Here is a 14,021-nt window from a genome sequence, read left to right as displayed (position 1 = left end):
TATGTGCACACAGTGTCAATAATACAGTGTCCTCTTGTTCAGCCACCATCACCAGCTCTTCAGAGAATGACGACCGCAGCGGCTCCAGTCTGGAGTGGGGTAAGGAGGGCAGTATAAGGAGCTGCGCTCAGCATGTGCGGCCAGACACGTGCTCTCCGGTGGCCGAGGAGGAAGCGTCAACATCTGGGACAGGGGTACGGAGCGTCTCCACGGCTAAGAAGACTTCAGGAGCCGCAGGGTCCGAGGGCCCCATCCAGTATCCCATGCAGAGCTCGTCCAGTCTGATGATGCCTCGGCCGAACTCAGTCGCAGGTAAGAGAAATCCGTGACGTTTACCAGCAGAGCACAAAGCATCAGGGTCGTCCTGTGATTCCTGAGGCGATGACTGACGCGTGACTGCTGGAATGAAGCCGAGCAGAGACTCATGAGAAGAAACTGCCAGTTTAAGAGTGTATGTGTGTGTGTGTTGTAGATTGTGAGAGAACTCATTATCAGGAGGCACATTCTTTCTCCTGTTGCTCCTTGAGGAAGCAGATACGTCGGGCAGCTGTTGCGTGTATGTGTGTGTGTGAGTGTGTGTGTGTTGGTTGTTGGCCGGCTTCTGTCTTTAGCATCAGTTCCACATTCCTCAGGCTGGTCCGACTGATCACGTGATCTTTCCCGCTTTTCTGTCAGTTAGGTGAATCTCACAAAAACATGTTGTATTTCACACTGAAATCAAGAGAAAAAAATAAGACATTTTTGAGCACTAATGCCATTATTTTTATGACAGTTAAACACATTTTTCACAAAAGTTTCTTTACTGTAATGCTAAAAAATCAAATTTTCATTGCTGTAATTTGATCATATATTTTTACAATTTTATATTTCATGGTAGTATTTGTTGTACTGCCTTTAAAGTCAACATGATAAACCATTAGAAAATTATAATACTGAAATTTTCTTTATAACAGTTTTCTGAAGACAAACAAAACAAAATCCCACAAACTGTATTCAAAAAGTATGCTATACATAAACTAACCACACAAAAGAAAAAATGCAAAAAACCCTCACCCAAACAAGCACCAGATACACATCTTAAAGAAAGTCAAACAAAATATAAAAAATGGAGTAAAATAATAAAATATAAGTTATCTGTAACATAAGTGTCCAAACAAATTTAAATTCTTAAAAAAAAGGGAGGAATCTAATTTTTTACAAGCATCAGTCTTAGAGAAAGACAGGACAGCATTTCAGCCAGCCATTTATGAAAACTGGGTGGTAGATTGGACTTCCAATCCATCAAAATCAGCCTTTTAGCCACCACCATACCAAACATAAGAGACAATTGCTGAGAATGTGTCAATGCTAATGTATGATCAGAACATCCAAACAAAGCTAAGTCAAGATCTGGACTGAAATCTTCTCCAAAAACATTTGAGTATCACACAAAAATATGTTTCCAAAACTCCGAAATCTCAGGGCAAAACCAAAAAGTATGAGCATGCATCCCATCTGAGCACTTGCATCCATCACATAATGGAGGGCAAATTTGATTGAGTTTAGTTTAGGTATAGTGTAACCTATGCAGAACTTTAAACTGTGTTAGTTGTAATCTTGCATTAATAGAGCAGGTATGAATTTGTTTCAGTCCTTCCTCCCAAATCTCTTTTGAAATATTTATTCCAGTGTCATTTTCCCATGCTACTTTAAGGTAATCTGAAGACACTGCAAAATGCGAGACAAACAAAGCAAAAAACTGTCACCAAAAAAAGGAATAATACTGAAATATACTGAATAAATTTTATTAATTTATTCAAACAACAAAAAATGGTTGCATAGTTGATTTTATTTTAGTTATTTATTTATTTTTATTTATTATTTGCATTTATTTATTAAGTACATATACAGTGTGTGCAGAATTATTAGGCAAGTTGATATTCTGGTCAACAGTATTTTCAATTTAAGTTTTAGGAGCTCATTTTTAATCAATCCTGCAAGACAGACTTTTCAGGATAGGAGATGAACTAAAATGAGCTCCTAAAACATACTGCCAGATTCTGGAAGATAAATTCTTCAAACAGTGGCACAAGAGGATGAGATGCTGGTTCTTCAAGAGTCACTCTCAACTTATCTGTCCATAAAGCCTACAAAAAATCAAATGGTTCCTGATGGTTTCTCACCTAATTCTTCACATTAATTCTTAATTCTTTTGCAGTTAACATGTCTTTTCTTCTCCACCTGTTTTTTTCTGACCGTGCTGACCCAATGAGCATTTCGCTGCCTAATTCTATTATTGCATTAGTATTGCATCCTTCTCATGGGCATTTAATTTTTTTAAAAACTTTTATTCTTGAGTTCAATCTCTTTTTTGGCTCATTTTATCTATAAAAGAAAACCTGCCTAATAATTCTGCACACAAAGTTTTGACTTTCAGCCTTCATGGGCAATTATATTTCACTTATAAATGATTAAATACAACATCAGTAGTAGTTATTAAGATTGATGTGGTTTGGAATTGGTAAAATGTTCTTGGAAAAAAAATATGACCAGAATATCAACTTGCCTAATAATTCTGCACACACTGTAAAGTATAAATATGATGAAATATTATGAAGAAACGTTTTGTGCATCAATGAATTAATGTGCACCAGTGAATTATGCACAATACGACTTATTAAAGAGAATAAGATCTATTAGGCGTATTAGATGCATTTTAATACATATAAAAAATGTGAAATTCTGTTGAATTTAATTTAAATGCTTGTTAATTGTTGACAATATTTCTGTATTTATAGTGCATTGTAGTAATAAGAATTTGTCCTGAAAATAATGCTCACAATGCTCACAAATTTAATGATCCTAAAATAGCTTAAATCAATATTTTTATTTATTATTATTAGTATTAATTTTATTTTGAAGTGAAATGTGACCTTGAAATATCGTTGATGGGTTTCATGATCATGATTTTGAAGATTTGTCTTGGGTGAATATGAGGCTTGCATTTCTCTCAGAACCTGATGTTGTTTTGAAGTCTGCAGAAGCTGTCTAGGTGTTTGTGAGAGAGATAGATGTGTGTGTTTGGTTTATTGTGGTGTGTGAGTATATTGTGTAAGGTAAGGTGCAGAAACGCTTCTTATAAAAAGCCGTCAGTCATTAAACTAAGCGAGTTGACGTGAAACAATAAAAACCGGTTGGCACCATAAAGCATCTGCAGTTGTCAAGGTTAGAGTATGTTTTAGAGTATGTGTGTGTTCACATTTTCATTTCGTACACCTGCTTGCTTTTACTCACCCTGTTTGCCCTCGGTGAATAAAGCATTAATCTTTACTGAGCGTTTGGTAGATCTGTATCTTCACTGCATTTACAGCTGCCAACGTCGTGTTACCACACACACTCACAAAATACAGCTACAGATGGGAACGGAGGAATTTTTATGATTCTGGTTCCAATGTATACTCATGCATATGCATAATGATTCTAATACTGTAATGTCTCCATTAATGATTCTTTAAAAAAAAAAAAAAAAAATTAATTAGATTTTTTATTATTATTATTAATTTGAAGAATTATTTATCAATTTTTTAAAATTATTTTAAACTCAATAAAAATAAGTAATAAAACGTTTTTGGTTGCAGAGGTTTATTTTAATTTGATTTTATTATTGAAGTACCATCAGAGCACTCTTCATGAATGTATATGTTTAACTAGGCGTTGTCATATGAACAACCTGTCAGTTGGCACATTGATTTAAATCTTAAGTGTAAACAACAGAACAGTTAATTTTGAATGAGTGAAGAACCACTCTGTAAGATTCAGTCAGTGAATCAATCATTAGATCGATTCAAATGGCACTCGGCATTGATTCATTGCAGATTAAGTGCTGCAGTAAACACTGTCAGAGTATTGTAATATGCCATTCTCTCTATGCAAGAATCCACATATTCAAGAATATCTTTCAGTGCAAGTGTTTTTTACTAAATAAGAGCTGGTTAATCCTATTTACAGTCCTCATTCACTCATTCAAATATTTCTTAAACTCTCTCCCTCCAGCTGATTTAAGTGCATGCCGTTCGTTCTCTTATCCAGTCATGAAGCGTCTTTGGCTCCTGGCATGATGATGTCATAGTTCTGCTGCATTAGTGTTGGTTTTCGAGGGGCAGATGGGAAGGACAGGCAAAGACGGCATCATTAGGTGAAGCTCACAGAGGACAGGTACAAGACGCAGTGTCTCGCAGCCTCCATTTACTTTGGACACTTTGGACGTGTGCCGAATTCATGTAAATAGACCAGAGTGTGAGACACTCAACGGGACACTTATTGTGTTCTAAAACAGCATGATAGAGCACTTTTCCAAACATGCATGTAGTGAATATACATCATTCTACTTACAGGAAAACAATATTCATATTACATTGACTCGTGTCAACCCTGCTGCTGTTATGTTGCAGAAATCTCAAATATGTCGCAGGATGTGCAATCATTTGTGCAACAATTTTCATCTTACAAATTAGAAAGCACTTTTTTGGAGATTTTTTTTGTTTCGTTTTTTTTCTGAAGCAAATGTGACTGTTCTGTGAAAGTTCTTACATTCCATCTGCACTGTATTTTAATTGTTGATCTATATTTTTTGGACATTTTAATCACATTTCTTGTCCTTTTTTGGAGCTTGCCAGCATACATTTTAGAGTGACATGAAATGAATAATCCATTTTTATCATCTGTTTCTTTAAGTGTTGTGGAGTAAATGCCGCTGTCAGTGGGGATGCTGCTGCTGCTTTAGTCTTTAGTGTCTGTCTGGGATTCTCGACCTCGGTGAATAATCATTCCATTTAATTTCTGAGACTGAACTTCATTTGTGTCCAGGCAACCGATCCATTTACTGGACAGCTCATTAAGACCAGGCTGAACTTTCTCTCTCTCGCTCTCAGAGAAAACAAAGACCCCATTTGAACCCCTCAGATATTAGAATGACTCACAAATCTCACCCGTGTCAATCCTGGTGCTGCTGTGCAGCAGAAATCTCAAATATGTTGCAGCATGTGCCGTCTGATTTTTTTGCATATGAATTTTCATCTTACAGATGAGAGAACCTGATGAGTTTATGTGCAAAACTCATCTCCCTAATGTAAAGTTGGGTGATATATTCATATTTCTCTGCTTCTGCTGTCATTTGTTTTTTCAGCTCAAGCAAAAGTTTGAAGAGAATCTTACTAAGTTAGTTGAAGTTAATTAAGCTGTCAACATTTATTAACTGTTGACAGGTAACAGTTTATTACCTGAATAATAGTGCATCTGGTTTGCATCTCCCCCTTAATATGGACGTTTTTTACCAACACAGTCCCACAATAATGCATGTTAAGTGGGTTCAGCAGGTTTGTGCAGTTACAGTATATTGACTAAACATTTCCATCTGCCTTTGTGTGCGTGTGTGCTGTTTGTTTATGGCTTATGAAAGAGGTTTTGTTTCTCTTAATTAAGCTTTAGTAGCAGAAACATTGTGAAAGTTGGTAAGATTCAGTTCTGTCCATTTGAATGAATCAGTGATTGATTGAAGATCTGCTGTTTGGATATTATGATTATTTCTCTGAGCCATTTTAGATTATATACATCAATGTTAAAGTCAGATGTTGTCATAAGGATATACAGTTTGGTGTCGGTAAGATTTTTAAAGTCTCACCAAGTCTGCTCAAAAATACAGAAAAATATATTGTGAAACATTTTTACTAAACTGTTTTCTATGTGAATATACTGTAAAATGTAATTTTGACCTGTTATCAAAGCTGAATTTTCAGCATCATTACTCCAGTCTTCAGTCACATGATCCTTCAGAAATCATTCTAATATACTGATTTGCTGCTCAACAAACATTTCTGATTATGTTGAAAACATCAGGATTTTTCGATGAATAGAAATGTCAAAAGAACAGCTTTTATTTGAAATTGTCATTTTTGATAAATTTAATGCATCCTAAATGAAAATAATAAGTCTGTTCAGTTCAACGGGTGTTTTATAAACCCTGTAACCTCACGTATGAGCAATAGTTATAGTGATTCTCGCTTTTGCAAACAGCGCTAATGAGCTTAAACAGCGAATACACACACCAACTGGCGGCGCTACATGAGTTTAATTAGACTCGAGAAAGCAAAGAGCTCAAACTAATTAAGCCGATTTGCTATTTAATATGTGGAAAATGAAAAACAAAGTCTTTTACAGAATGAGCACATGACAGCTGGACATGCGGCCACATGCATCCTCGCAAACAAACATGCACTCATGCAGTCAGATAACAGTGGGTTCTGTGTTGCGTCCGGTCTTGCTTGGAGGTCTTTTGACTCGGTTCGATCGCTCTCTTAATGCCCCTAAGCCTCCAAAAATAATGGACATAAATCTATAATTGTATTATTGCACAGCAGGGCACGTCTGCAGAACGTCTCTCCTCACCTTCTGCTCGCCAAGCGTGCTTAACGTCTGAAATACAGCCACTGAAACAGTGATAGCATGCATGTTCAAAGATTAAAAATGATAGAAAATAGGAATATTTTGTGCAGATCTTTCCATACATGACAGATGATAGAAACATTTCTTTTAAGCTCAGAAAAGGATATCCAACACATTCAGGATCTGGAAAAGAAACATCTCAAATTTCTCCTCTTCATGCTTTTTTGGTCAAGTACATCTTTAGGGCTAAACCTCTGAGTAGTCGAGTCACATTTATTTATATAGTATGGAAGAAAATATAATGTATATATAATGCAATTTTTTTTCTTTCTTTTTTGTAAGTTGTGGCCAAATTGTACAAATCTTTCTGAAATTTTAGTATATTGTAGTGAAATTCGTACTAATTCATTCCCTCATTCTACTAAATCATAAGTAAAAATTGTTCTTATTTTTTTTCCTCGTTTTAATAAATTGTGGCCAAATTGTACTAATTCATTCCCACTTTTTAGTAAATTGTGGGTAAGTTGAACTGATTAGTTCCCTAATTTTAATTAAATCAAAACTAGGGAATACATTTGTACAATATGGCCACGATTTACTAAAACCAGGGAGCAAATTAATAACTCGTGGGAGCTATTTCTCAATTCAATTCATAAGAAAACATGCAAACAAATGAATGCAGTGAAGTGTCAATGCATTAAATATTGTGATAATGTTACTGAATCTGAATTGTCTTTTAAAGCCCAACAGAGCGAGCCGAAGGCGTCAGTGTCAGTGTAAATCAGGGCTGTTTCATTGAATCAATGCAGTGGTTTTCAGATATCAAACCCCTCTCTCTGTCTCCTCACAGGACTTGTATCGATATGAAGCAGCAGTTAGGAAGCATCTAAGCCTATGTTCTTTCATTTCTGCCCCTCTCTTTCGCTTTTACACTCTCTTCTCTCTCTCAGAAGATGAAGGCAGACGGAGGCAGATGGTGTTTCGGCGAGAGATGAAATTCTGCCGTTCTTCTTCTTTGCACTGTGGTCTTGGGAGACTCGGCAGAGACGTGCGCTTAAGATTTCATCTGCTGTGCAGAGGCAGCATTCCAGAAACTTTAGAGCATCCTTAATCCATCCGTCCAGATGGTTCTGCCGCGCTGCACACATGCGCTGGCCACAATCCACCATTCAGCAACTGGCTCCTGTTCAATTCAAGAGTGTGAATTTGAATTGAATTGATCACGTCACAGAGAATGTTGAATTGGAGTTTGAATTGGAATGACAGGAAGAGGAATTTACTGAATTACAATTGGAATTTCATTAGTCCACCACAAGTAACAATCAACTATATATGCCCAATATATCGCCTTGCTTACAGTATTGCAATGTATTGCAATATATCATATCGCAACCCTTGTATCGTGATATGTATCGTATCGCCAGATTCTTGCCAATACACAGCCCTACTGTCTGGGTGGCTGGTCTCAGACGATCTTGGAGGTGAAGATGTTGGATGTGGAGGTTCTGGGCTGGTGTGGTTACACGTGGTCTGCGGTTGGATGTACTGCCAAATTCTCTGAAACGCCTTTGGAGACGGCGTGTGGTAGAGAAATTAACATTCAATTCACGGGCAACAGCTCTGGTGGACATTCCTGCAGTCAGCATGCCAATTGCACGCTCCCTCAAAACTTGCGACATCTGTGGCATTGTGCTGTGTGATAAAACTGCACATTTTAGAGTGGCCTTTTATTGTGGTCAGCCTAAGGCACACCTGTGCAATAATCATGCTGTCTAATCAGCATCTTGATATGCCACACCTGTGAGGTGGATGGATTATCTCTGCAAAGGAGAAGTGCTCACTAACACAGATTTAGACAGATTTGTGAACAATATTTGAGAGAAATAGGCCTTTTGTGTACATAGAAAAAGTATTAGATCTTTGAGTTCAGCTCATGAAAAATGGGGCAAAAACAAAAGTGTTGCGTTTATAATTTTGTTCAGTGTATATAGCAAAGCTCCCTGAGAAACTATGCTCAAGTGCACCGAGGGCAAAAGCTACTTTAATCACAAAGGATGGTCACAGCAAATGTTGATTTAATTTAGTTAATAGAAGGTAATTGAAAAAGAAAACCTATTTATCACATTATTTTTTTGACAGTATCCTCATTTTACAGCATTTTTACACAAGTGCCTACATTTTTTAACAGTACTGTAGCTTTGCAGGAGGTTTCTTGAAGCATCTTGGAGACGGTGCCACAGTTCTTCTGGATTTAGTCTGTTTCAGTTTGTTCTGTTTCTTCATGTCATTCCAGACAGACTGTATAATGATCAGATCAGATCTCTGTGTGGAGCTCTGGCTGTTGTCAGACAAAAATCTCACTGGAATATTACAATTAATGGCAAAATGGATGTTTGGAAATGTAAAATTTCCTACTGACACACTACAGCTAAAGGTGAATTGAATTTGAAACTGAATTGTAAGTTTTGTTTTAGTTGGTACTCGAGTGGTTCTCCTGCCGTTCTCCAGGACTCCGGGTCACAGTACGTCACGTGGTGTTTTTGGTTGGGTTTGTGGGTAAATGTCTCACTCTGTGACTCTGGCTCCTGTCTTGGGAAATGACATGTGCCATGCACATTTGCATTGTTTCCAGCTTTCCTCTTTCCTGACAGCTGAAGGATTCAGTGAGAAGCGTTCGCTGTAGTGACGGTGCATCTGGAATCACTGGTGTCTTCAGCTGTGGCTGCTTGTGTTCTTCTTGACTGAGCTGCTGCCTCTTCTGCTTTAATTTCACTAGAACCATTCAGCCTTTTGACAATATTCAATCTCTACCTCAATATAATTGTTTTTTTGTTTAAGTAAAATATATTTTTTCTTTTGAATTCCGGTTGAAATATGTAGTATTTTGAGGACAGCATTAGCAGTGCACTTATTTTATTTTATCTTTTGAATTCCAGCTAAAATGTGACCCTGACCTATTTTTGATTTTGCTCTCACATTTATGTGTTTTTGGCCATCATTAATGTGGCATTTATTATTTTAAAATATTATTATGTTTTGCCTCCCACTCCCACTTTAAAACATACATCATAACCTGTCATGATGTTTCTTATGAAGTGCTCTGCGTATCTCATTTCACAATTTGTTTAAGCGAGTATGACATTTTACAGCTCTGTGCATTTGTGTGGTTTTCACCTTCATCTTGTCATATTTAGTGTCACCACATGCTTTCCTGTCTCTCTTTCTGTGTTTCTGTGCTCTAAAAGATATTTAGATTAACAGTGGCTTGTCCATGAACATCTTCACTTGTAAAAGGTCACCTTGGCTGTGATTTGGAGAAGGTTTTGACATTGCTCCCATTTAAATAAATGGTGCTGTCTCTGCACCACAAGTGTCTGTTGAGGTATGTTGCAAGTTGTCAGACATCCACTTTCAATTTTCTGATGTGTTGAGGGCTACCCTGGTCATTTTATTCATTTTGAACGGTTTATTATAATGTAAAAAAATATTATTTTATTCCTGCAGCTAAAACAGTTAGAGCATGATGCAAGCAATGCCAATATCATTGTTTGATTCCCAGGGAATGTGTTATAAAACATATACATCGAATACACTTCGAAATCACTTTAGATGAAAGCATCTGCCAAATACATAAATGCCAATATATTTGTGATTTACAGTACCTCTCAAAACATTGGAATAATTCAGATTTGTATTATTTTTGAAAGAAGTCTATTGTTCACTAAGGTTGCATTCATTTGAACAAATAAAATAGTGAAATATTATTGCTATTTAAATAACTTTTCTATGTGAATATATTATAAAATTAAAAATTCAGCTTTGCATCACAAAAATAAATTAAATTTTTAAATATATTACAATAGAAAACAGTTATTTTAAATCGTAATAATATTTCACAATTGTCTGGTTTTTATTGTATTTTTGATTAAATAAATGCATCCTGAATGAGCATTAAAGACTCTTTTCAAAAACATTTTTTTTTTAATTGTTCAGAATGCACAGTGAACAATAGAGTGATACAGTTGCTGAACTAAAGCCAATTGTAACCAGCCAAAACCTTCACCCATGTGTTATTCGCTTGTCAACATCTCTCATTAATGCTGAACAACAACACCGAGTCCTGAGGGTCTGACTGTGTTTGTAAGATCGATTAGCATCTTCCCAACGGTGCAGTGAAGGAGCATCTGACCCCGCGTCTCAGACACGACTTATCAACATGAATCAAGTGTGTTAATTAACATCGCCCGGTTCAAAAGGCCCACTCATCTGACCTCATGAATATTCAAGCGATGACATCATCGGAGTTATGCATATTCATTGGTGGGCTCCTTTATTAAAGTAAACAATAGGAACAGCAGATTACTCGGTGAAAGCAGGGGCACAGGGCGTAATCTGTGCAGCTGGTCACGGGCCAGTCTGCTATTAAAGCTAGTCTGATTAGATTTCTCTCTCAGCGAGGTTTAGCTCTGCCACTGTGGAATGATTCACTGGGTATCAGCCATTTGCACTGGAGCCCAAACACACACACACACACACATGCAGATGCAGAAACATTCAGGTTTTAAAAAACAGATGGGCTATCAATATGCTTTCGTGTTGTACATCAGATACGCGGCGCTGCTTTGACCGGTGGAGTCACAGTATAAACTATATTTACATTTCCTGAAGGCAACAGCAGGGCTTGTGAGGCAGTAAAACTATAGTGATAAAGTATGTTTAAGATTCAGACTTTGGTTCTGTGTAAATGAAATGCTGTAACAGAGACACTTGTTGTCAGAAGCCTCTTTTCGCCCACGTTCTTGTCGGCAGATATTAAAATATGTACAGTAATAGACTACTGTACGTCTCTTGGCTTTATGTATAAGCACATTTCTGATGTTGTTTGCACAATATTGATATTATTTCAGACAGGTAAAGGTGCTTTTTCCACAAGGATTGTGCGCCATTCAGAACAGATTTTTTAAAATCAATTTAATGCATACGTCTTTAGTCATATTAATTATTAATAATTTATACTTATGTTTTTTATAGTTAAATATTAATAAAAGGTTAATAATGAGTAAATTACAAATTAATTTCCCAATATTATCACGGGGTGAGATCTCACAGACTGTTTCTGGTGTCCTTCGACAGCTCTTTGGTCTTGGCCATAGTGGAGTTTGGAGTGTGACTGTTTGAGGTTGTGGACAGGTGTCTTTTATACTGATAACGAGTTCAAACAGCTGCCATTAATACAGGAAACGAGTGGAGGACAGAGGAGCCTCTTAAAGAAGAAGTTACAGGTCTGTGAGAGCCAGAAATCTAGCTTGTTTGTAGGTGACCAAATACTTATTTTACAGAGGAATTTACCAATTCATTCTTTAAAAATCCTCCAATGTGATTTCCTGGATTCTTTCCCCCATTCTGTCTCTCATAGTTGAAGTGTACCTATGATGGAAATTACAGGCCTCTCTCATCTTTTTAAGTGGGAGAACTTGCACAATTGGTGGCTGACTAAATACTTTTTTGCCCAACTGTATATGGAGTTTACACTAGACTAGATAATGATCTGAGATATCATCGTAGAATTTCAACACCACTAACATCAATTCCATGTGACAGTATTAAATCTAGAGTATGATTTCGACAATGAGTAGGTCCGGAAACGTGTTGTCTAACCCCAATAGAGTTCAGAATGTCTATGAATGCTGATCCTAATGCATCTTTTTCATTATCGACATGGATATTAAAATTGCCAACAATTAAGACTTTATCTGCAGCCAGCACTAACTCAGATAGAAAATCAGCAAATTCTTTAATAAAGTCTGTGTGGTGCCCTGGTGGCCTGTATACAGCAGCCAGTACAAACATCACAGGGGATTTATCACTAACACGTGTTTCTCTAGATAATGTTATACGCAGCACCATAACTTCAAAAGAGTTGTACTTAAAGCCTGCCCTCCGAGAAATACTGAGAATATTGCTATAAATTGTAGCAACACTTCCCCCTTTACCTTTTGGACGTGGCTCATTTTTATAGCAGTAATCTTGGGGGGTGGATTCATTTAAAGTAATGTATTCATCTGGTTTTAGCCATGTTTCTGTCAAACAGAGCAAATCTAGCTTATGATCCTTGATCAAATCATTTACAAAAAGTGCTTTTGAAGAAAGGTACTTGATATTCCGTAAGCCAAGCTTTATCAATCGTTTCTCTGTATTGTAAACATTTTTTAGATTGTTACTCTTAATTTGGTTTGGACGTTTTCTGTATTTTCTAGTTCGGGGAACAGACACAGTCTCTATAGTGTGATATCTAGGTGAAGGAGTCTCTATGTGCTGAGAATTAACTGACTTCTGTGACGCAAGGCGGCTAGCAGACGGTTGGTTTAGCCAGTCTGTCTGCTTCCTGACCTGGGCCCCAGTTAGTCGAGTACGAACTCTAAGACTATGTGCCATATTTCTAGAGAGAAGAGCGGCACCACCCCAGGAGGAATGAACACCATCTCTTTTCAACAGGTCAGGTCTGCCCCAAAAACTCGTCCAATTGTCTATAAAGTCTATGTTATTCTGCGGACACCACTTAGACATCCAGCCACTGAGTGACGACAGTCTGCTATGAATCTCATCACCCCGGTAAGCAGGGAGCGGACCAGAGCATATTACAGTGTCTGACATCGTACTTGCAAGTTCACACACCTCTTTAACATTATTTGTAGTGATCTCCGACTGGTGAAGTCGAACATCATTAGCGCCGACGTGGATAACAATCTTACTGAATTTACGTTATTAAAGCTGAATGAATGAGAAATGCAGCAGTTCACTGATCTCAGAAAGGGGCACAGCTGACTCACTCGCTCAGCACCTCCAGCTCCTCCCTCCATCAACCGTCTCCCTCCTGTCCAAACTCTCCTTCAGCTCTGTTTTATTAGCTTTCACTCTTTTTCTTTGGGAGGATCGTAGATTATTTCTCCTCCGGCTGCAATCCTCCGCTCTGCAGGAGAGGAGAGATAGAGAGACCTCCTCCTCCGTTTCATCTCTCTCCTTTTTTCCGTCTGTTCTTTCATTGGGATTGCGGAGCGGAGAGCTGCGGCTGTGATTTTCTCGTGTGGATGCTTTGTGGATGCGTTCAGCGATGCGGTGAAGCCGGGGAGAGAGACTCGGGCTGCGGTGCGGTTCACCAGTTGAATGTGAATGGGTGAACATGGAGGTGCCCTGAGGAAACGAAGGTTTGCTGGGATGCGTCTGTCTTTGCCTGAAGAACGCATCAGTCTGTGAGTATCCAGAGCAGAAAGTAGTTTCAGAGCAAACAGGTTGCTGGTGCATTAGTTTCAGACAGCGATGCATGGATGCACATTAGAGGCTGTGCGTTGATTCTCTTTGATTTAAATGGGTTGCTTTGCTTTTGAAATATCTCTGGTTGTTCAGTGTGTGTGTGTGCGTGTGTGTGTGCATGTGTTTCCTCAGTGACCTGGTTCTATTTGCCATTCATTCTTTACTGTGGTTATTACGGTCGCTACTGGTGATTTGCGCTCGGGATGATGTCATCTTTCTCCTGCCATGGTTTTACGTTTATGGTCAATGAAACCGCTGCGGTCAGCGACCTTTAACCCAGACCTGAATCT

General features: G+C 37.8%; 1 protein-coding gene across 4 annotated transcripts in view; it reads left to right on the top strand.

The window, feature by feature from the left end:
* LOC306876487 (protein TANC1-like) overlaps nt 1–14,021 on the top strand; it is a 173,552-nt gene that overhangs the window by 90,232 nt on the left and 69,299 nt on the right. For all 4 annotated transcript variants that reach the window (XM_079427697.1, XM_079427695.1, XM_079427698.1 and 1 more), the window contains one exon: nt 43–312. In XM_079427697.1, coding sequence (XP_079283823.1) covers nt 43–312 — 270 coding nt within the window. The remainder of the gene's footprint in view (nt 1–42; nt 313–14,021) is intronic.

Source organism: Barbus barbus (genome assembly GCF_936440315.1).
Source record: "Barbus barbus genome assembly, chromosome: 10".
NCBI lineage: Eukaryota > Metazoa > Chordata > Actinopteri > Cypriniformes > Cyprinidae > Barbus > Barbus barbus.
This window is presented reverse-complemented; position numbering and strand designations above follow the sequence as displayed.